Below are 25,135 nucleotides of genomic sequence, written 5' to 3'. Positions count from 1 at the left end.
TTAAGTCCCAGAAGCGGGTCACATGTCACTGTCACTAGAGGGCATTAGGGACTGAAATCTATGGGACTTCTTACCTTACAGTGCACAGATATGACATTTGCCTGCATTCAAGGAGGTATACATGGGCACATACAAGTGTGTTTCAGGTAGTATACGGTATGTAACTACGTGACACCATTTCTTTGAAAAATCACTTCTGAATAGCTTTACTTTTCTTTGTACAGTTCTTATGGTACTCTCTCAGCAAAATCAACCCATTCTTCCATTTCCTTCAGTGTGTTTGACATGATGACATAAAGTGTTGCCGAAGCAATCAGTACCCTTGATTTGGTGGTTGTCATGGATGTTGCTTTCTCTTGTGTTCAGGGCGTGCAGACTCATGCAGTCAGCACCTGCAGGGAGCCGTACCCTGACAGCGAAACTCAGGATGGAACTGGAGGTGTGAGATGGTAATCGCTGTCTGAATGGGAGACGGGAGGAGAAGAAAAGGAAAACATCCTTCTCCATTCATAGATGGAATAGGAGGAAGCGTCCTACTGTGTCCTGACTGGGACTCAAGGTGTGCTAGTCACTACCTGGAATGCCTGTAGACTTCCTGAGGAACATTGGGAACCAGCCTGGAAACAGTTTCCCCTTCTGGTGCTTGCTCTCAGGGATTTCTGTGCCATGCAGAGTACTACCATGGGCTCCAGAGAGTACCCACCCCATTCAGCATGGAGGGGATAATCAGAAGTAACGAGAGCTCACATTTCTGTGCTCCTGTGCTTATAGGCAGTGACACAGAAGGGGTTGGCATAGATAAGGGGTTGGCATGGATAAACACAATGCTGGCAGGTTGGGTAGAGGAAAAAACCCCAACATTTGACAGTGCTGCTTCCATAGCCCTGCCTCTGCTCCGAAGGCTAGCAGAAACAGGAAAAGAACCATTAACAAAAAGAATGCATAAAGTATAAATAAGAAATTAAAGCACATTGGTTCCTGTTATTCAGAATGGTTGTTATGCAGAGTGTAAAATGAGTAATATCAGACAGTCTGAAAACTGTCTGCTGGTTGACAGCACGCCTTTTAGTAGCAGCTTTGACAGCTGCACGTGTGGTGACTTGTGGCAAAGAGAAATGCTTCCCTTCTGCAGGGCTTTGCTCAGCGCATCGAGTCCCTTGGTGAGCCACACACACCTACAAACACAACAAGCCACAGATGGGAGCAGCGATTAGCTGCAAAAACGAAGCTTAAACATTCCTTTGGATATTTGTCTCTGAGGGATAAAGACTGAATAGCTTAGCCTCCAGCTACATGGTGAGATGAGGCGGTAGGAGATGAGGAGCACAGCCCATGGTGTCGGTGCCTAGCGTGGAGACAACAGTTGGCTCCCAGCAGCTCTGAGCTGAGACCAAGTTTATTTTTAGGTGCAGCTGAGTAAAATATTTTCCAGTGATATTTCACTGTGAATCATTTTGAGCGTTCAGCAAAGCAAAGACTAAGGAAAAGAAAAAGAAGCCTACTTATGTTTCCTGTTTTCTAAAATACAAAAATACAAGTGACAGCCTCACACAGCATGGGACTATGATCCAAAGCTGTAGTCCCTGGAGGAGGACCTGAAATATTTCCACAGCCTCCAGGAGTGAAGCTCCAAGGTACAACTGCATCTTCTGGTCACATCCCAACTCTGTAGCTGGCTGAGATTAGGGAATGCCGCAGTCTTTGCCTGATGGCCTGGTCAATCTGCAGGTGTAAGCTAGTGGCCCAGAGAAGGACCTTGGCACCTTCCCAGTGCTGGATGATGTGGAGGACTGGGAGCTGGGGTGTAGGGCTGTGCCACAGCATGCCTGGCAGGGAAATGGGGATGCAGCCTAAACCGCCCACATCTCCGTGGGATGAGCTACTGGCTTCCCAGCAAGGCAAATGTACTCACTGCATTTTTAAACTTGATCATAAGTTTTGTGTGAATTATGTCCTGTGCAAAGAGGACTGGCTGCCCTCCAGTGAGCTGCATGCCTGGCCACTGCCCTGGGATACAGCAGCTGAGCTGCAGTCAGACCTCCAGAGGTGAGCAGAGGGAAACACAGGGTATTCAGACAAATGGCATGACTGTGTGCTTGGAAAGCTGATGGCTAGAAACCCAAGACTTGAGGGATCACCAGTGTGCAGCTAACGTGGGAGCTGTGAGCCAGGGGACGGTGCTGCTCATTCATCCCGCCTGCACGGTCTGCGCTACTCACCCTCGCCATTGCTGAGTACCCCGTTCTGGTCGCTGCTCGGAGGGGGCTCTGTAGCCGAACTTGTGATCGAGTGGCTGAACACCTCCTTGTCGGAAGGCTGCAACACAAATTAGTGAGACCTAATCACGGTTGGATCAGAATAAATGTTTGCATAAATAGATATGCGATGAATTTCATTCCAATCTTAGGAGCTCTGACTCATAGGTATTATCAGCAGGAGAGTCAAACCATGCTGACTATACTCAAGGATTTAGGTGCCTGTGTTTACAGATGTTAAATAAACACAAGTATGCCCAGAGTGATCTTCCTTTCAACCTTTACGGTAATAGACATTACCATGGCTTCCACCTGTGAGAAGACAGCAGGTGACAAAGGGCACGCTGCACTTGCGCTGCAAGCAGAGTGAAAGAAAGGCAGCTCTGGAGTACAACGGTGGCAGAAAGAGCATTGACAAAATGCACATTATTGGGGTTTACACAAGGTCTCCTCCTCTTCCTGTTCTGCAGCTTTTAAAGTTTCCCTTGCTCAACCATCTCCAAATTCCTGAGCTGTTTTCCAGTCTGCGGTATTTTGCAAGGAGCTTGGTACAAACCAACCACAAGACAGACACAGGCTGCCAGAAAGAAATACTTACCACATTCATCAGATTTTCATGATCTCCATTCTGGTGTTTGGCCTTCTTTTCCCTTAATGAAAAAGACATATGAACACATGAACTACACGTTATGCTAATATACAAACAGACCTAACACACCTGCAGGGAACAGAACTGTGATTCACACTACTACTGAAAATAGAGTAAGTGAAAATTATTACAGGGACTGGTATGACCTCTGTGCAAGTTCACCATCGAGGCAGAGTGGTGATAAACATACCTGAAGAGGTACAACAAACACACACAAACCTTTTCCTCCTTTAGTGTAAGATCACAGTAAGGAGTAACAATAATCAAAATATTATTATCCTCAATTTAATCATATCTGAAATGCTCAGAGATAGATGTTTTGGTGATAGACTACCCAGGGAGTTCCTTAAACTGTGTTAGTAAAAGGTGTTTATCCTATGAAGAATTAGAAAAGGCCCACAAAATCCAGCCTACTCCCACTCAGGACACTAGTTATAATTAACTATAAGTATGAGCAGTTTGAGAAGGCCTACAGATTTCATAGCAGCACAGACCTTTGTTTTAAAATTAATCCTGCTTCACTGGGTACTTCACAAAGTGTGGATCACGTTTCCAGTTTCACCATTCTGGAAATACAACTTTTATTCTGAAATACTGTAATAAACTGTGAGCTTAAAATAATAATAGTCCTTCCCCTGGGTGAAAAGACAAGTAAAAAGGTAAGAAAATATTGACAATATGAACTCTGTGCTTTTTCTAAAGCCTGCAACACACCGTACTTCCCACATTAGCAACTGTTAATATTCTACCTAAATGGAAAATACGGAAACAGAGCAAGTAAGGCTGCACCAATGCAGAACAGAGTTAAAGTTTACAAAGGCTTAATTTCCCTTCTGGAAGTTTTTCTGACTCCGACATTTTAGAAAGAGCAGATTTTGATCAGTTTTCCATGTCCTCAACCATTTTTGAAGAGTAAGCTAGGAAGAAATTTTACATAATTGCATTTATGCATAAACAACTTGCCCTACAGAATGACCTGAAATAAAAGCCACTGTGTCCAGACTAGCAACACAAGTATTTAATATAGAGCATCACCAGATAGTTTCTGACAATGCATCTCTGCAACTGCAAAGACACATTCAGTGATTTGACTCCATTTTAAAAACATCTTTCTGCAGATGTTTCTGGGACTGGAGTGTTACAAGACAAAACGTGGTACCTAAATGTAATGTTTGTGGGCTTAAGGATTCTTAAAATAGGTTTTATACTTTGAAATAAATAAAAAAAATCATATTTCTACTATTTTTGCACAGGTATCACAGGAAACTGTGATGAATAGGAAAATACTGGAATGTCACCTAACAGCTTACAAAAGCATTTCTCCTGAATCACATGAAATTAGAAGTTCCAACTTATGCTTTTTTTAGGGTTTCAACCAACTTCTGGGGGCTGGTCTTGCCCACAACTTTTTTTTTGCAACGTGGGCATTAGAGAAATCCTGCTGAAAAAGAGGGACTTCTGCTGTAGACACACCTTATGCCAATATAGTGTATTTTATGGCTGCACAGCTTCCTCAATGCTCGCAACGCTGAACGGCTGAAAGAACATCCTCCTACAGGCATAAGGGTCTAAACCAAAGATTTTGCTGCTGTACTGAGTTATGGATAAGTTGGGTTTTTTTCCCCATACGCTTGGCTGATTGAGTTATGCTGGCAAAATATAGCGATATGGGCCACAGCAGTCCTGCTCCTCATCGGGAAGGGCCTGACGTGGTGGAAGGGCATCCTGGCCTGAGCGCAGGCTGCCCAGCTCCCCTGTGCAAACAGCAGGGCTCAGCTTACGTGTCATGGAGGGGCCTTCAAAGGTGAATGAACAAAGTCAGCAGAAGTGCCTGTATTGGTGAAATCGAGCCCTCTTATGGAGAAGAAAATAAGGATAAGGTGTGAGTACAAGACGTTAATTAGTATCACTGTTTGATTCTTACTTGTTTTGGCTTGAACAGCAGGATCACTTCCCTAGTCTTCAGGAATGGTCAAAACAAAGCTGAAATACATAGAAATTGTTTTCTTCTCCTTTTTACCTATACTTTTTTGGTCCTGTTCAGCCCACCTTATTTTCTCAGTTTCAGGTTAGCGGTGTGATCGGCTGATAGTCAGTGTCTGCCTGTGCTCCAGTCTTCAGCTTAGGAGCTGTAATAAATTATGAGCTTAAAATAATAATAGTCCTTCCTTAGGAGCCAGCAAACACAACAGTGTTTTTCCTTCACAGCAAGAGAAAAAAAAAAATAGACTTTAGAATGAACAGAACTGTTCAAATTCAAGTTTGTTCTGAAAACAGATTTTATACTTATTTCTGTACCTAAGTCCTCAGTATTTCTTGCTAACTAGTTATTAGTGAAGCTATTTCAATCCCCGCGCTATCTGACTGGAGAACCATTACTGCCTGCTGAGCTCCTGAGCCTTACCTGTTGCAGCTGGAGCAGAGGAAGATGAGGAAGGTGAGGAACAAGAGTGTTGTCATGGCTGCCAAACTTCCCCACAGGATGACGTGGACCTGACCACTGCCTAAGAAACCACCCTCTGGCCCCATGGTACTAGCAGGAGCTGGTGTCACTTGGGGACGAAGAGGTTATTCCTGGGAGAAGGCTGGCATCTGTGCTGCGTGCTCCTTCTGCTTCTGCAGAAAGAAAAACACCATTAGAGGTTAATAGAAATTTTGAAGATAATGAATCTCACAGCTACAGATCTGGTAGGAGAGATTTTCAAATCCAGATCTCACCAAAAAACAGTTTCAAGTACAAGCAAGCCAGGCAAAGAGATTTTCAGCTACGTTTCTGACGGTGACACAGAACAAACCTTGTCAAATATTAATGCAAGCTGTTACCAATCTACAATCTCAACACGAATAAAAGGTAGTACAGTATCTCTGTACTTATATTTTGAGGAAAGAGTTTATAAATCCAGTTCGAAGGACAGAGTAGTCTATTTTGCGGTGATATTTGTTAACTTCATTGAAAAGTGAGCTTTTAAAATCAACTACAACTTCTGCAAAGTTAACAAGTCAAAAAGAGAGCTGCAGCAGGTGATCACCTCCTTCCCTCTCAACGTCTCCTGCCTGCACTGTGCTGAAAGTACAGTCACAAATAAGTAAGTCTGTGAAAGGAAAACCATAAAGACCTTTCTCACAGTGGATCAGATTGAATCTTATTTCTGTGTGAAATGCTTATTTTCTTAATAGTACGTCTGGAGAGTAATAATACTGAACTAACTTTTTTTTTGTTGTTGTTTCTCCCCACCTGAGTCTTAAGAAAACAACTAATGTGAAAAGTAGACAGAGTGATTTTTAAGAACTTGAATAAACACAACGTTTGCTACAGCACAGCAGCCCCTGGAGAAACATCCCAGGTAAACTGTATTTACGGTATATAAGTTTTGGTATACAATATATTCTGAAATTTTACACATATTTTTAATGTAATACGTTGTTGACATGGCAAAATTAAAAAAGAAGTCTTTAATTCTGCACTGCTGAAGATATTCATTTCTCCATAATTTAGGAATAGGTTATGCAAAGTCTACAGGCTTTCAGCCAGACTTCAAGATTGATAAATACTGAAATAGAATACAATGGCTAAGTTATCTTTTGGGAATGAAAAAGTAACACAAACATAAGACTGAATAATGTCTAAAGCCACTAAGACTTACTTCAATTTTATGCATATATTTTCATATGTATGTATTTATATATTAAATATGTATGTACACATATATTTTTCTCTTTGCAGCAGAAGCACACTTTGTAATAGCAAATTCAATTAGGTACTAATATCATATCTGTTCAAAAAACCACCACGTCACCATTTTGTTATTAAAATCTTTCAAGAAAAAAGATTAAGTTCCAGAAAAAGGCCACTCCCAGGAAAGGAAATCTGATGAGGCAGCAGAAGAAACTTAACAGCTAAGGTATGTGACTGGGTAGCTCTTACAAGTAACATTTCTGTTCCTACATAAAATGGGCTCATTGGTTTCTACCATGCAGGATCAGACTTCTGGACACCTTCCAAGAAGAACCAATTCTTACTAATTTATCCATGGTGGATAAAAGCAGCTTTTTTTTTTTTTTTTTTTAATTAAGATATTAAAACTTGAAATGGGAAGAAACAAACAAAAGACAGAAAAAGTTGCGATCCTGGAAAGACAGACTTCAAAGTGTCAGGAAATATTTCTAGTTTGGTCAAGAAATTCAGATAACCTGTACCTTCTCAAAACGCATAAATACAGAGGATGGGAAGAGCAGGTGTCGCACACCTTGCCAAAGCACAGCTACATCTTACTAGTAGCCTTGAGCACCGACACCATGCGCCACTGCTCTTTGGGAACGACCACTGCCAAGCAATGTGCCTCTGTGCTTATCTTGGTAGAGCTTGAAAAATTAAACATCTAAAAGCAATGGCAGACCACTCTAAAAATGATGTATATTGCAGATGTGAATCTGATACAGCTCTGTCTCATCCCTATTTTAAAGGAAAACTTGGGTTATTTCTACACTGAGTCATAGTCACATCACTGACTGTGAAATGGAGAGACCTGAGGAGAAACGGAATCAGATTTAGTCAGGAGAAAACCTGGTGTAATGCCCAAAAAGACTTCTCTGATGAGGTGCAAGGTCACCATGCACAGGGATGGATTCCTGTGGAGGTGGTGGACTGTCCTCATTTAGAAAACACTACAAAGCCCACCGCACTGGCTGCCTTAACTAGCTCCAAACCTTTGTTAGGTTTTTTCAATAGAAAGTATTTTTCTTTTCAACTTTTACTTTTCATGAATTTTCAAAGACATTTTCTGACTTGTTAAAGCTTTTAAAAATTATTCTTAAAAGATCTTTTACCTTCCTTTTTTGCCATCTATTTGCCTTTAACAAATACTAATTCTCTTCCTTCCTTGGAAAAAAAAGGATGAAATGAAAATGAAATGTGAAAAAAAAAGAAAACTGAATAAAATCTTTTTTTCAACTTTTTTTTTGTCTTTTCTTCCTTGGTTTTCCCAATAAATAAAAATATAGAATGCAAATGAAAAAATGTTATTTCCCCTCCCCCCCAAATACTGGGCAAAGAAAAACATAAGAAAAAGAATAGGGATTTCAAAATATGTTTCTTTTTCTGAAAACGGAAACACACGATTATTTGGATTTTAAAGCAGACATCTTGTGAGGTATCATTTAATTTATTTCTATTACTAAGTTTATGATTTTATACCTATTCTGAAGAACAATACTATTCTCCTCTCAGATTAAGTAATGTACCAAAGCTCGTATGGCAGGAAAAGTTCTTTTATTCTACACATACATTCTTCAGGCTGCTGGCCTTTAACTAAAGATCATATTTGAGCTAAGGATCCATGGGGAGCAGACCCACAGAAAAGCTACATCTTTGAAGACTTCACTACACAGTTAGGAAGTGTTGGGATGAGCAGGAGTGGATGGAGTTGAGACTGAGCTTAAAAAGGAGCAAGATCAGACGGAGAGAGTTAAGGGAGACCTACGTGTGAATGTCAGGAGTGAAGTGCAAGATGGAAGCTTAGACGTGAGAAAACCCACCAGGCAGAAGCCAAATGGAGGAAAGGGAACAACCAAGGACAGAAGATGTAGTTAGTCTGCAGCAAAAGACCAAGAATTCAGATATCTAAGCTTTGACTGTAAGTTAAGAGAAAGAGATCAGAAAAGGTCGGCAAAGTACAGTGGCACTTGAACCAGGGGAGGCAACTGCTGGAGACACCAGTTACCTGTGCAAGCAGAACAGCGTAATAAATTGGAACAGACTGATGACAGATGAAGCCCTGTGTGAGGGAAGCTGAGCAGGCAAGATGTGATCAGTGATTCCTCTTAGTTCCTTGAATGGCAAGAGTTTGGCATAAGTGCTAGAGAACTTAGAAGCTGCTCAGCATTCAGGACAACCAGAAATAAATATAATAAAAAAAAAAGCATGCCTACATTCACTCTCTGTGAACCCTTCTCATGAAGCGCCATCAGAGGGCTTGCTCCTACTGTTTAATGCCTCCAAACAATGAGACTGAAATAGTATTCACTCGGGATGGTGCCTTTAACACAGCAGAGCTTCTGAAGTACTTGAAGCTGGATGAGCACCCACCAGCTGCCCTGACCAGCCCTGGACAGAAACCTGGCAGAGAGATACATTGAAAATACAACTGTCTGGTCTCCCTCTGCTTCCACTTGGTGAACGCGTGGACACTAAAATGTTAACGTATAACTAATACAATGGCTTTTGGAGCTGCTTCAGGGGCTAGCTTTAAAGAGAAACTCATTGGCAGTCATAACTATGGAACAACAAGCAGCTAATTTCAAGAAGCTCTCGGACAGCTGAAATGGTTAACTCCTGCTCTTACAATAAAAAGTGATATTGTGCTGCCCTCTGGTGAATCTCTCCGTGTGGGGACAGGGAGTCGTGGCTCTTGTGCGGCTGCTGCAGAGCTGAACGCAAACCCTGCTGCTAAAGATGGAGCTTACACCGGGTCTTTCATCTGCTGGGCTTGGAAAAAGTCCTACCTCCACCTTTGAAAGACTGCCAGACTTGAATAGTTTAACCTTGCAGAGAGACAGTGCTGACAGAGTGACAGTCAGTTGAACTCGTTTGGGGTTTTTTTTCCGTATGTGATGATCTTTTTAAGATGAAGATTTCTTTCATTGTACCCTTTCCACAGAAATCTCCACACAAGTTGCTGGTGACACCGCACTCCAGAAATGAGTAATAGAGGCAGGCCTGGGATACCTGGATAAGAAAACTGGTTATTTCATCTAAGGCAAAATGCAAATCATGGTTCATGTTCACATTTGAAAGCCATTACCAGTTCAGAAAATTAATCCTTACGCTACATTGAACACAATTTTGCCTTCTTGTGGCAACTTTCTCTTGCTTTTTAGACATCAATATTTGCCATTAGTGGAACCTATATGGCAAATAACACCCGTAGCCATTTCCTCAAAATTGCACTTAAATGCACAATTACATTTGCAGTTTCAAAAAGATGGATATTTCATTGCATGACCTGCACTTTCATGGTGAATAACGTGTTATTTTTCCTTACAGCTGTTGCTGCAGGGATAAAGGAGTTGAGGCAGTTCAGCCTGAGTCGGTGACCATGGGAGTGTAGGATGTGCAAATGCAAATTCATTGCCAAACTTAAGGATAAAAAAACCGTACCTAAGGTGAAGCAGTTTTGTGCATAAGATATATAGGCTGCAATTTTAGCTAGCACAGGGAGTGACAATTTCAACTAGTGAGGAAAGGCTTGGACTGAGACCTGAACTCCTCTGAAGCCCGGGAACGGACATAACCAGTGAGCTTTGGGTCCAGGATCTGACCTGGGTTTTCTGAGCAAAGATCTGCCTGAGCTTATGGTGGAACGCATAGGGAATGTGCTTTCGGAGAGGCAAATGCCATGCCCTGGTGGCCTGGGGGCCTGGCAGCAGATGGCAGCGTGTCCCTCTCCCACCACCTTTCCTTTGGCTTCAAGGTTTTACAACCATTCATTCATGTCCTGCTGCAAACCACGCTCAGCCCACGCTTTCCAGAAGGGAAAGAGTGGGAAAAGCCGATGGCTTCACCTCTCTGTTTTTTGTAATGAATTATAGATGGAGTGTAGACAAGGGAAGAAATTGTTCTGACAACTGAGCGACTTTGAATGTGAGAAGCCAAATGTGACAGGACAGGAGAGATTCAGGGAGGGTTGCGGGATCACGACTCCCTGTCCTGGGCTGTCAGGCCAGATTCGGCTAGCAGGGCACTGCCCAGGAGCTTCATGTGCTCGCCTGTGCTGAGCTTCAGTTACAGGGCTCCTCCTCGGGCTGCTCGGTGTCCTGCTGCCCTCTTCTCCTTCCCACTCCTCCTGTTCCCAGTGCCGTCAGTTATCCGCTGCTGAACTGCAAACCAGATCCGTCAGATCACTGGATTTGGAAGATCCTCTCCACCCCAACAGTGCAGACCTGGGAGGGAGAGGGGATAGTGGGGAAGAAGGTTGTAATTTTTAAAGAAGATTTTTATTGGTCTGGTAGCAAGCCTCCAGAGAGCTGCATTAAACCAGAAAATGGTGAAATACAAGATATGTGGAATCATGAACTGAGACAGGAGCTGAGAAGTACGAAACTAATGCCCTCTTGTCTACATCCAGCTGCAAACACTGTCATTCAAACACAAAAATGGAACAGAAACCTGGACTACAACAAACAGGCAGTGGCAGAAAGAGTCCTGCAAGTGCGAGTTAATGTCCGTGGATGCTGATCCTTTTATCTTCTGTTCTTCCAAATACTGAAAACAGACTTTCTGTATGAAAGTAGAGTCCTACACGAGACCTAGTGAGGTCCTATTATCTTAGTCCGTCTCCAGAAAACTCCCTCTGCAACTTCAGACCCAGCTCAGGCATCAGCGGGTGCAGTGTATCTCCAAATGCCCAAAGACTGAGCGCATCCCTTGTATGTAACAACCTCAGGCCACCCTAAAGAAAACACCTAACGGAAGGCAATCCATTGCCACAACTCCTGCACCAACAAGAGTTCACACCAAACTATGGACTTGATTTAGAGAAGCGGGAGGACATGGCAGATGCACTTTACTCAATCCAGAACTGTTTCCATGTCAGAACTGCTCTCTGCGTGCATGGAAACACCACGCTGCTGGCAGGGAAACGCCATCCATGCTTCTGGCACGAGCTTAAGTGTAGCACTATGGTGAACTGGGTTAAAATGAGCTTAAAGCATCCTTCCTTCACCCAAATAGACCTTCTCTAAACCTCTTGATTTAAAAAACTGTTTTCTGACCTTTTCCACCATGTGGCCTCACCATGCTTTAACAGCAGAGCAGCTGGATGCAGCTCCTGAGTGTCTCCTTTCTGTAGCTTGCCATAGCTGGTGAATGCCTGGCAGCACAACCTGACATACAGCATTACACCCGAATTTTCTAACACTGCCAGGGCTGCATTTGTCCCTGTGTGGGCAAAATACTTGGGACACACTTTTCACAGGTATCTCCTCTTGCAGGTCCTGGTTTGGAGCCTGCATGCAGAAGTGGATGGGAGTTGTGCTCTGAACATTAAGGTTACATCCAGTAACTTCAGCCAGTTGGTGTGGCACAGCCTGAGCCCATACTGTTAAAATTTCTTACTCTCCATAGAATGGTGGTTGTATCCAAATTGTCTTCCAGGAGTGGTCCCTGACCGGAGTTAACTCCTGAGCTGTGCTTGGGATTAGATGGAGAGAAAAAAACATTTTACTGCAGCCAAAATTATGCTTCAGGCTGTTCTAACCTGGTAAAAACCAGATCCTCCCTATCTCAGACTGAGAATCTGGTAACAGTGGGTCCTTCTGACCTCCTGTGCTAGAGCTCCTTCTCTTCTCCCAGTTCTCCTCCACCACAGGATGTGCCCAGCTTTCTACCCACTCCAGCTCCTCTCACCAGCTCCCAGCTCCTGTCTCTCCCAGTTCCCAGTTCTGTTTGCTGCCTGGGGCAACCACCACTGCTATAGGTGACAGAAGCTAGATTATGATATCAAAATAGCAATAAGTATGTTATTTACTAATTAAGTACAAAGATGTTGACATTTTATCAAAAAGAGAAAACTCAGATAATTCTCAGGCACCGCGACATTAAAACAGATGATACTCTGGAACAGTCTGAAAAAACAGACGTTATCCTTGCTTTAAATTGGTGCTAGGGGCATAAGAGCAATTGCAATTAAATGCTTCTGGAGACAACAGGCAACAGGACTGCTGTCTGGACTGTGGTCCTGCTTGGCAGAACCTCCCCTAACGCCACAGTGTCACCAGAATCGAGATTGTGAAGTTTCTCCAAATGCACTGTGAAAAAGTTGTAAGACCGATTTATGTTAGTGTTTCTGCATCTGTGTTGCCTTGTTCTGGCTGCTGTTTATATGTAAATCCAGCACAGAACTACACAAACCATAAGATGAAGATCAGTTTTCTCATGCAGTACCTACCACAATTCACTTTTGGGGTTCCTGTGCATGAAATCAGGACAAATCCTTTCCTACAAGAGATTAAATCTCTTCTGGTGCAGTCGTGTTTTGAGCTCCTTGGCTTGGCAGCACCCATTAACGAGAACAGTTGAAGGCAGACACGTCTTATTCCAAGCAGTGAAGAACTGCTGCAGGAGACCAGATGTGCACATAATTAAGGTCTGGTCCTGAAAGCCTGATGCTGGAAGGAATCACTGACATGGGCTGCGCTGCTGTTGCAGGCTGTCAGACAAGCCTTGCAGAGACTGTGCGCGCCATAAGCCTTCAATATAGTTCATGTTTCTGCTTTGTGAGGCAGCAGAATAATGAGGTTCTGATCTAATTCCCCACTGTATCTACTTTTACAGAAATCATAGCTGGCTTATCAAAGGATGTGTATGCTCTATAATGCAAAAACAGATCTAAGTCAAAACTGAACAGTCCCAAACCCCTGGTCATTTTTAACCCCTTCTAAGTCTTATCATCTCCTAAAGAGAAACCAAGTCTCTCTGAAACCATCTATCTGTGGCATTGCAGAAAATTTAAAAAAGGCCTTTGCAGCAGTAAATGCTGATCTACACCACAATCTGCATTCATACTCCAGTCAACTCATTCATGCCTTGTCAGACCACGTCACCTCAAGGTCAACATATTCAAAATTGACCTGACTTCTCCTTTCATGCCTTCCTCTTTATTCCAGAATTTTAGCAATTCCACATGAGCCTGCATCGTAGGCTGCCTCTCCTCCTCAGAAAGATATTTGGGAAAGTGGGAAGAATCCGGACAGTAGTATAAACAATTAAGTGTGTGAATTCAAGAGCTTGCTTCAAGGCAGTGGAATAGTTTCTGTTAAAATGGTGGAGAATTGTAGAAAATAAAAGATGTCACCAGTGAGGTTTTCTTAGCAGACCGTAAAACTGGATTTTCAAAGGAAGGTGAGCATAATTGCATGTGAACATGATTATGTCCCAGCAAAACACAGTCTGCATCCTGGGGTTAATGCATGTGCATAATTATGCACCTAACTTGTCATGTAGCTAGCACATTTATTTGCCACATCCACGAGGTCTTTCTGTGTATAAACCATACGCTCACAAATCGCCTCCAAAGGTATCTCCCATTATAAATCAGGTCCGGAGCAAATGGGTTTTTAAACTAGCAACTTGAAGCTCACAAATTCATTCCACGGTGGGTAATAGCGTTACCTCCATTTCACCACCGGCAGTACAAAACCCCCCAGCACAAGCAGGGAAAAGCGGAGCGCTGCGGACACAGCTTGCAAATGCAGAGCATCGGCTGGGCTTGGCCAGCTGCTGAGGAAGAAACCGATAATGAAGCCTCTGTGAAACAGCTCCTAGGAAAACCACCACATATTTTCCCCAGGCTTTAGCAGCCAAATAATGACTGTCTCGAATGCGACAGCAGAAAAGCTTTATCTGATAAGTGACCATGCCAAAGATTACAGCTTAATCGTAGCATATTATGCTCTTTCCCACACCCCCACAATATCCCATATTGCTTTCTGGCTGCAGTGAGGTAATTAGACCACGATTATTGCATACTTTAGAGCATATAGAAATGAAAGCTGTCTTTGTGAAGCGTTTTCCAGCTCTGACACAATTACTCCTGATAGCTTTGCTTTTCCTGGAACTAGATGCTATTTCATATTAAACACAGCCTGTTACAATTGTACTTTGCTGTTTATGTATTTCTACCATGCAAAGTCCCCTTTCCATCTTTGCAGTGCAACAACATTTTGAGCAATCCTTTTGCAAACTCAGGTAATAATAATGGAAATATAGAAAAATTCCCCCTAGCCTAGGAAGTGGGCACACAGAGTGATTGCCTCTGTGATCTGACCTAAAAGACCTCTAAAATCCATGGCAATCGTACTTGTTCTCAAACTGGTGGTTGAATCATGCCCATGAAACACAACGGATAGATAGGATTTTTCCAGAGGCTACTTCCAATTTGCAAAGGACCCTGTGAACTTATAAAAATACAAAAGATTGCAAAATATGCAGCAGGAAAACACAATGCTCTGATTGTCCCCAGTGAAATGCTGCTGAAGAAGTGGGACATTTAAAAAAAAAAACAAAAAACAACAAACAAGACTTCTACTTAGATTGGGATTCAACTTCTGTATGTTTTGATCTCTAAAAACAGGCTTCTGTCCATCCAGATGCTATCTATGGGATCCCACCTGAGAGCTCTCACCTCTGTTCTCATCACAGGAGAAGGCTAAATGACTTCCACTGATACTTAACTTTTATATTGCTAAAATTTTAGTACTTACAGTGATATTAACTCTACCTAAACTGAGAAATTTAAAAAATGGCTTGTATCCAACTGTCAAGACATTATAGCCTTTTAATGCACCTTGAGTGAGATCCCCCCAAAACGAAGCACACCAAAATCATTCCAATTTTGTAAAATCTAAGCAAAAGAATTTTCAACCTAAAAACCCTGTTTTACTGAGTGCCAATGTTATCACAGAATCTACAGATATAAAGGTCTGGAAGACAGGATTGTTCCAGGGAAGCTAAGTGATGGTCCTTGGAGGTAGAGCACAAATTACATCAGAAGGGCCTGTTATATTTAAGATTAAATAATCTTGAAGCAAAAGAAAATTGTGAGAATTGAGCTGTGTAATATCCCACAGCAGGAGAGGCAGCAGTCATTTAACTTAGTGACAGACCAATTCTAAGAAAACAGTGTTCACCTTGTGATGTGCTTTGTAAAGGTCATGACCTATTTCAAGCTCAAAGTTCTTGTTATTCACTGTAATTCATTCAATAAAGTGATTTTTAACTTTTTAGCATTTGTATTTCATTAGGAATGTCAGCTTTTCTGAAATATCTGGTGCACATAGGTCTCATTGCTTGAGACAGTCCCTGTCCTGAAAAGTTTACATTGTACCTAGATAAGACCAAGGTAGCACATGAGAGAATCCTTGTGTAAATAACTTCCTTTTAATGAAAAAAAAATGTCAAAGACAAAGAAGGATTTGGTGGTTTTTGAAAAGCTCCTTGGTAGAGATAAGAACTGACGTCCCCAGCCAATGCCACATCTACATGATCTTCCTTTTCTCCTTCAAGTTGAAAACGCAGCCATGTGGTCGTTGAGGGAAGGTGTTGCTTTAACTTTAGTCATCTAAAGATATTCTAAACTGGCTGCCTTTATGCTCTGCATGGTCAGTAAAGACTAACTTCTGCCTGTGGAGAGAGGAGAACCTTGAAAGGCAGAGGAGACTAGGTATGACCTTCACAGCTGGTCATACCTAGTCTCCTCTTACAGACCAGTGAACTTACAGACATGTAGAATTAGGAGAGGAGATATCTGTAAATCACGGACAAAAGCAGGGGAGGTTAATGTGTGGTGACCCGCTGGGAAGGGTCTTCAGACACACTCCTGTGAGCTGACCTCTTTGGTTGACACATCAGAACAGACAATGCAGCCAAGCCTTTGTGCAGTGGAAGCAGCACTGACAGACCAGGTCTTTTCATGCCCTCCCGTTGTCGCACCATTTCATTGCAATTTCTCTCCGAGACTAGCTGTCATTCTGTCCTTTCAACTGGAAGCAGAGCTGGGCCAAATGAAAACATCGCTTGCTTGTGATAGTCCAGCACGTCCTGCGGCTTCACCTCCCCACCAAGGTGCAGGCACTGCCGTGCTTACCAGCTGCAGCAGCGTGGGGTAGCAAGGCAAAATAAACTCAACTGTTTCCTGCCCCCCCACACCAATGTCCTGGCACGTGATGCATTTTATTCGCCTGCTCTCCTGCTGTGGAGAGGGAAATATAAAACTCTGGGCTCGATCCCGATTGACTGAGGCAGCAGAAGCTAATCATGGGACCTGTGGGAATGATCTATGAGCTGGGTTCCCCCCACGCACACGCACACCCCTCACTCCCTCATCGTGACACACAGCAAATACAATTATCAGATCTAATGAACTGCAACTAATATAATTCTGAAAATCTTCACAGCTAATGAAAACCAGGTCTTCCCCTTCTCAATTTAATTGAGATGTTTGGTTCATACACTGTGGAAAAGAAACCCTCCATATAGCTATGTATGAATATTGCATTTACATATCCAGTAAACGCAGTTGCCTGTCACAGTTTTGGGCTCTTTCTCCTGACTGCTGGATATTTAATGGTAGGAAACTATCTGTGAAGGGAAATGGACTTCAGAAAATAAATACTTTCTCACATTGTTTCAAGGGAAATCTCCTGCCTGAATGTCATCTACTGACTACCACTTTCCAATCTGAACTTGATATAAACAGAACATTTCCTCAACATGAATAAATCATGATCCTTAAAAATACACCCCTCTTGCACCTAAGCAAGAATCAGAAGACAGAATTTGGCCTACAGCTTGTAAACTTGAATTTGTTGAATAACAAATTAAAAAACAAATCCTTTTCCTCCTTTCCTCTAGTCTGTTCTTTTTGCTGCCTGTTGGCACCAGTTTTTCTGCAATTTAAGCATCATTATTGCTGCGAGACTTCCCCTGCCTTTGTGCTTTTCCATGTTACTATCATTAGCATTATTTTAGCAGGAAGCACCACGATATGGGTAGCACTGCAGAGAGAAGGATAAATACATCATCGTGCCTCCTGCAAAAAGTTTTGCTACTACTTTTGAGTTACGAGCTGCCAAAGCATGATGGCAGAGAAGCAACTGCTGGTAGGCAGGACAAGCAGAGCATCACGTTGCTTCATGCAATCAATAACCAGCCTGGCTTTTCTTCTTCGAGGTTTCATTTTTGTGCTGACCTGAAGCATTACTTTTTCCCCACAGTACTTGGTCTTGTTAAGGTTTTGAAGGAGAAGACAACTGGAATTTGATGAAAACCCATACTGGATACAGGCTAACTGCTCTCCAGGGACAGGAGAGACAGTCAAGACAGACCAGGTAAGAAGAAGAACAGTCTTACACTGGTGATGTACAAGCAGACAAGCTCAAAACATTTGTACGACTGGTCAGCGGTGAGCACGTCTCATTCACACAGCCACTGAGAAGAGTGTTTCAGCTGTGCAGGTGTGACCATGGCATGCACACGCACCCGCACACACACCAGAGGCCTGGGCCCACGTCCATGTGCGTGCACACCACAAAAGCAGCTACTGCCTCCACTCCTGCATGGCCAGGAAGCCTCCACCTCTGTTGTCTTGCCTCCTTCTGCTACCTTCGCCAACCCTCTGCCACCCGCAGAGCCTCACTCCTCCTTCCACAGCCACCTCCTCCTCCTCCTTTCCAGAGGCCATGCCGGTGTTGCTGCAGCTCCACGAGCGGCCATCGGTTCTCCACCCACCTCAAGGCTCGGTGCTGCTGGCAGGGCACCGCCACCCCGGCCATCAGCTGAGTATTTCTCACCTTGGGCAACATTTTTGTTTTAGCACTTCTTCCCCCCGAATTATTCTTCTATAGTAATATACCAATCAAACATACTCACACCAGCTCCTTATAAAATTACATGTACTGACATGAACATCTATTGATTATTTTGGCTATGGCCTATTAATATTAAGATGCCCAAGTGGTGAGAAAAGGCAGGACATGTCAGAAATACAAAGAGCAGATGACAAGATACACATGAAAACACTCTCTCAGAAAGACGAAATGACAGGAATTAAATAATAGGACTGCTTACCTAAGCTGTGATAAATAACATTAAGTAACATACAAGACACAAACATATACATGACAATGAGAAATCAGCTCAAGAACATATACAGCTACACTACACACACCCCTCCCCACCAATTTCAACAGCTAGGTATCTTTTACAATTTACCATTACATCACTGTTATAATACCCTGTTCAGGTCTGATTTTCCTTCACCAAGCAGTCTGGATTTCATCTGCTTTATCTTTATTCTTGGAGAAATTTGCCATGCTCAGGCCTGCTGTAATACCCTCCTGAACATGGCTGATTTTAAAGGACAACCTAACACTGCATGGTGAACAAACCTTTTTTTATCCTTTTTCCATCACTTAGGGAGACAGTTTTGTTGTAGAGCATTCAGATTCTGCAGGAGGAAACAGTTTTCAAAGCAAGCACTCACAAATCCAGAGGGTGACCATTAGTTACTGAACACTGAAACATTTACAGGTTAATTTGATGGCAGCAATAGTAAATAATTTTTTCCTTTTGTTGAAAGATTTTTTCGACTATTACAAACAGCTGGCTAACTGCCTGAAGAGCAGAGGTCATCCAGCTCTGCATTCGCTTAGACACAATATCAAATTGATGCGCTACTTTCAGAAAAACAACCTTGCCATCCTTTTTGAATTTTCCGTGGACTTGCAACACATGACCATAGACCTTAGTTTGGGGCAGCTGCTGAACTACTTGCTTTGCTATGTATTATTTCCATGAGTTATTCAACCAACAGGAGAAATGCAAGACTGAGTTTGGCTGGAAGAAAGCAAAAACAACAGAAAGATTGATTCATCACTCTCTTTACCCCAGTTTCACACGTCTAAAAATAGCAGAAGGGAGTTAACAGATATTATGTGGGCAAGAATGAGAATAAGATTGGTGAGGGAGAATTTTTCATAGAAAAGTCCTTATTTTGGAATGGTTACACACAAGCACGCACTGACCCGAATAGATCACAGCTCCTATCATTCCCTAGTGCATGCAAACAGATAAAATGCTGACGTGCACCAAAAAGGTTTGGGGCAAAAAAAGGAAGCAAAATCTACGCAGAAACTGCCAAAACCAAAAAAGCTCAGCAGCTGGTACACAACTGCTAATAGGCAAAGACAGCACTGCCGGCAAATGCAGGTGAAGCGAAGGCAAGGAAAAGGCAAAACGATGATGGCAAATTCAAAGGTCAGCCCAAACGGATGGAGAAAACAAGCCAGTTACCACAGAGTACCTACTGCTGTCTCAGAAGGACAGTCATTTGACCCATTTCAGGATGCCCAATTTATTCCCCTGTGCTGGTGCTGTCCAGTGATCGAGCCTCAGGGCCACTCATCTCCCCCCGTGCAGCTTTCTGACGGGGCTTGATTGCCCACGTTGCCATTCTGTCGCTCTGCAGATGAGACCAGAGGATTGGGAGACCACGGGAACTGCAGGAGATTTGTACCCTTCTGGGTTGGCAGCTGGAGGCCAAGGCGCATAGCCTATGGCATTTAAACCAGCATTCGATACCCTCTCTTTAGGCAGATGAAACCTGCATCTGGACGTGGTTGGCAGACATGGCGCAGGACCTACAGAAAACTCACATGCTTCTCAAATAGCTATTAGAGACTAGGAAAAATGTCCCAGGGCTTCTCAAACGGCACCAGCTGCTTCTGCGTGGGCAGCTGAAGGGGGCCCTGATCACCCCTGACTACAACAGGGCCTGAAGGTGCCTTGCAGGTACTTGCCTAAATTTAGGAGTTTTCATTTGCACTTGCATCTCATACCAGTAACATCATGCTTGATTGTTACCAACATCTTGCTCTACAATCATTTCCTACACAAGGCTGAATGCTCTTAGCGTTAAATCCGGTTATGCAGGGATGAAACATTTTAGTCTAGTATCAGAAGAACACTTTTCTAAAAGCAGAACTATGCCAGAGCATCACACTCCTTCCAGCTGGCAGGACAAAAAATGAATGTCCAGATTTTCAGAAACATTCACTGCCACAGACCCTGTAATGTTTAATTATCTGATGGTGCTTAGGACTCCGGGTAGAGAAGAAAAGAAGCAAATAAAACCACATGAATCTGGCCATTGTATGAATATTTAAGATCCCTCTACTGGATCATCAATGCGTGGGCTCATATCAACATTGCCTTAAACATCCCTATGCAGCTACAGAATGCAAAGCAAACAACTGGCAAAAGACCCATATTCGGGGGGGAAAAAAGTTCTTCTCCTCTCATGAATATTTTTAAACAAAGTGTTCATTTCCTTGTGATTTTTCCCCATTAAAATGTTAGGTTACTGCAAAGAGATAGGTATGCAGGGAACTTCTGGCCCAATTCTGCTCCCAATTGCTCTCATACAATAACCACAGGCAGAATACTGTCCCCTCTGTGGAATTATGTGCAACTCTAGGTTCCTTTTTATTTAATGCAACATTAACATATACATTTACATGCTACAACATTAAATCTGCATTAGAGGCAACTATTTGCCCAACTAATTTACATAAAAGTAGAATAAATAATAAAGCATTTTATTATACAGTTAAAGAGACTAGCAACATTTATAAAGCTACAAGAAAATGCAGAGACCTTAAGAAGAATACAGAAGTATTCTTGCTGCAACAGAAGGTTTCCAGGAATATCAAAAACTGTAAGTCAAGTCATGGACTTCTTTTGTAGGCTTTTCTCGCTTTAATACTGGTGTGTCGCTATGAAAAATAGCTAAGTGTCCTGCAGTTAGTGCTAAGCATTAGTTACTATTTTGTGAAAGTAAGTTGAAACTTAATTGTCAGCCTTTGGTGTAAATCTGCTGAGATTTAGTCTCTTCCCAGAGTAAATCTATTATACTTCAGTAAATAGATGGGATATAAATAAAGTAGGAGCTCTGTGGAGTTTAAAACAGGAATTGCCACTGTATTAACAGGCTTGTGGCAATGTTACTTCTTAGAAGTATTTGTTTTAAAGTCTCAGCAGGCTCGTCCTGATGCCTATTGTGTAAAACCATCTGCCAAACAGACAGAATCGATCTCCGAGTATGTCCTGCTTGGTTTGTAAATTTACCTACTGTGGTTAAGTACATAACTCATTATTAAAAACAGTCAGACCTGGTCTTTCCTGAGGGTAAACTAATGTTTCTCATCATCCTTAAAAAACCACACACAACGAGAGATAAGGAACAGGTAAGACATTTAAATAAGAGCTATTATTTGAAAGACTTACTCCCATGGCCTGAATCAACATGCAAACGTGGACTCCCAATCATCTTCACAAGATAATTATAATTCATAATTAGCACTTCTAAAGCGTTTTCGCAGAGCTGCGCAAATATTGACTAATTAGCCACGCCAGAATCCTGTGGGGCAGGTGAGCAGCTACACTAACCCCCTTTCGTATCTGAGCAAATTGCTGGGGAGAAAAACCCCGACCCTCGCCCGCCGGAGGGGCTGAGAAGGTGGGGGGGGTTTCCAGCCCCACGCCCCTCGCCCACCCCCTGTTGCTCCCACCGCCGCCATGTTACCTGCCTCTCTCTTCCGGAGAGCAGATGAGATGAGCTCTGTTTTAGCAGAGCTCTGGAAATTGTGGCCAAACCTCAGTTCGTTATCAAAAGCCCTGTTAAACAAAAGGTCTAGATATTCAAATGTCAAAATAAAGCCTGAGGATTTGATACAAGTACATGCAGTATTTACATGAGGACGGTAGCCTCTTCTGCTGAGGAACACTGAAACACTGATGTACTGCACAATTATGCCTTATTCCCAGAAACTAAATATTACACGGGTACTTGTAAATAAATAGTAGAAAACGAGCTCTGCATGTATGGAGTAAGACATTCCTTTATTTAAAATTCAGAGAAATCTTATTATCCACTGTGTACCCACAATGAAGGGTGAAGAAAGTGTGGAAGTCCTGGTAAAGCCTCCAAGAGGCTCTACCTTCATCATATAATGAAACACAGAAGGCAAACAATGTCATTAACTCAAAAGAAGAGTCTAAAAACAGAGTGAAGATCCTTGGAGGCCACAGCATCTAGAAAGTCAAATACGCCACTGAATATTGCCTCCATTAAATCCATCTCTTCAATTAAATCGCCCTTAGGAAAGCAATGATCAGTCATTAGCGTCCCAGGTTTTCTGGTTTAAACCAGCAAACACTAATGATGGCTTTATTCCAGAGCTTTGTTATTAATCACCACATTCAGGGGTGACAAACAGGCCTTTTCCAAATAATTGTATTATCACAAGCTTACAACGCATACAATACACACAATATGAATTGCTTTTATTTGGTGTAATCCTGCTTTGTCTATTGAAGCCATCGGTTATATGTTGTGTCTAATTTCAGCTACAATCTCTTTAGGGCAAAGATTGTGTCCCTGTGGTTTTGTAAAGCCTCATTCACAGTTATGATGGCATATAAATTAAATAAATAAGGAGAAATCATGAACTGCGGGAATTTTTTCTCTGTTTATCAGGAATTCACAAGTGAGGATTTACATATTTTTAACTGGATTTTATTAAAGTAGTATCTTCCAGAAATCTGGTTCTCTTCTGTTGTTTGGAAATTGGGGACGCTTTTTAATTTAACTACTGCCACGATCTAGGTAAAAACAGTAACAGGCCAAATCAAGTTAGTGTGGTGACTAGTTGAATACTAACTAAAGCCAGGGTTATTCCATTCTTCAGCCTGGTTCATGTGTAACTGCTTCTGAGACAAGCAGGTTTCCATCCCTGGTATAGAGCATTAATATGATGGTATTTTAACTACTGCATTAGTTATCTACTCTGAGCAAGGCTAGACAAAACAAATAGTAGGAATAGAGCAGAACTGGATGCTCTAGCGAGCAAAATTCATCAAAAAATGCCCAAACCAAGGGAGTACAGATTTGGCAGCTTGGGCTGCAATACAACAAAAGGGCAGAAAGGTTTTCTCTGCTCAGAAGGTTTATATTGGTGGAAAGAATGGAGAAATAGTCCAAAAAAATTACTAACATTTTCTAAATTTGGCACTCCTGGCCACTTGCCCCCCACATGCCGGAGCAGGGGCTGGGGATCACGGCCACAGCCAGAAGCACACCAGTTATACAGGAGAGGCATAAGCCAAAGCAAGTCTATAATAATGCTCTGTATGCCACACTTCTTTTGTGCACACGTTTTTTTTTTACTCTTCAGGAGGAAGAGAGAAAAAAAAAAAAGCGGCCATTTTTATCTCTCTGTAGAGAAATATGTTCATGAAAACAAGCGTTCAGCCTGCTCTGAGGCTTCGATGAGCAGCTCAGAGGACCTCAGGAGGCTGCTGGGCTCTCGCACCTGGAGCTGGCAAGTTTGTGAAAACACGGGGTGACTTTGGTCTGTAAGAATACAGGGTCAAGACTAGGGTGAGTGCCTCTTTTCTGGTACGCCAGCGTTCATCTACAGTAGGCAAAACACAGCAATACTGGTAAAATGAGTCGGCTGTGTTATTAGAAATGTTAATCGTCCTGGCTAGCCCTCTGCCCACAGAGACCTGCAACTTCACGTGCCTGTAAGGTGAGGGGTCTGGTCTCTACGGCTGGACATTCCCCATCCTTCAAGATGCCAAGCCCAGCTCCTTGAACTCATAATTTTTCTTGTTTTTCTTTTTGGTTAACAAAACTAAAATCTGTAAAAGGAACAGCGTGTAAGGTCAACTCTGTACCCGAGGATGGAAAACGCACCCATTTGCAGAGTTAATAACGTGTCCTAAAATGGCCAGTCACCCTCAAAGGACATTAGCATGTAATAGCAACTGCTCATCCTCTGAGTGCAGACGAGTGCTGGAAAGAAGTGCTGAGAGGCTTTGTCCTAGAATTACATGTCACTGGCTTAAACATTATGTGAGGAAATTATTTTAATTGCCCGTATCAGTCCTGAAATGGTCCTACATTGGTCGTTATCTTGGTAGGAGTAGTGCAAATGCCTTTCTCTGGTCAGGGTGTTGTTTGAGAAGAACATGTTCATACCTGAATGTCTAGAAAGTCTCACCACAAAATAAAATGAAAGAAAATCATGCCAGTAGAATAGCTTTGCAAAAATATTAGCTAGTAATGATAGTTTTTTGACCACAAGTCTTACATACGAAGATCTGGTTTCTTGCAAGTATGAGCACTGAAAGAGCAAGAATTGTTATTTTTGAGATAAATATTACAATTCAAATGTCACCGACCATATTAAAGGCATTTGCAATTGGCTCTGGGATTTAATGAAAAAAAGAAAAAAAAAAGACTTACACTGTCATAGGAAGGTTGGTGGTGATCAGAGTGCTAATGACCATGAGAGAAACACGAGATATTTTTTTTTTAAGCATCATTATCTGGTGGCCTTGAGTGCTAATCAAAACAAGGACTATAATGCCTGCTTTAATGGGGTTTCTCTCAGTAATGCTCCTAAATGGAATAAACTACATTAAACCCAGACAAGCTACGAAAAGAGATAAATGGCAAAACAATACACTGAAAACCTAAAGATACTTTTAATCTGCTATTAACTGAGTTACTATCCATGGCATTCACAGTTAACTGCGGTTTTGTAATCCATTTGCTGAATTGTATAACTAAAATAGAAATGTTGCTGTCCTCCTGTTTAAAACATCACATTA

At 42.3% G+C, this 25,135-nt stretch overlaps 1 protein-coding gene across 6 annotated transcripts in view; it reads right to left on the bottom strand.

The window, feature by feature from the left end:
* The window catches only part of PAG1 (phosphoprotein membrane anchor with glycosphingolipid microdomains 1), a 116,814-nt gene that overhangs the window by 17,565 nt on the left and 74,114 nt on the right, over positions 1-25,135 (bottom strand). For all 6 annotated transcript variants that reach the window (XM_054816013.1, XM_054816007.1, XM_054816008.1 and 3 more), the window contains 3 exons: positions 5,309-5,520; positions 2,854-2,905; positions 2,220-2,316 (listed from right to left, as the gene is read on the bottom strand). In XM_054816013.1, the coding sequence (XP_054671988.1) occupies positions 2,220-2,316; positions 2,854-2,905; positions 5,309-5,433 (274 nt within the window). In that variant the 5' untranslated portion in view covers positions 5,434-5,520. The remainder of the gene's footprint in view (positions 1-2,219; positions 2,317-2,853; positions 2,906-5,308; positions 5,521-25,135) is intronic.

The sequence above is a fragment of the Grus americana genome, chromosome 2, assembly GCF_028858705.1.
Source record: "Grus americana isolate bGruAme1 chromosome 2, bGruAme1.mat, whole genome shotgun sequence".
Taxonomy (NCBI): Eukaryota; Metazoa; Chordata; class Aves; order Gruiformes; family Gruidae; genus Grus; species Grus americana.
The sequence above is the reverse complement of the archived record's forward strand: the minus strand, read 5'-3'. Positions and strand labels throughout refer to the sequence as shown.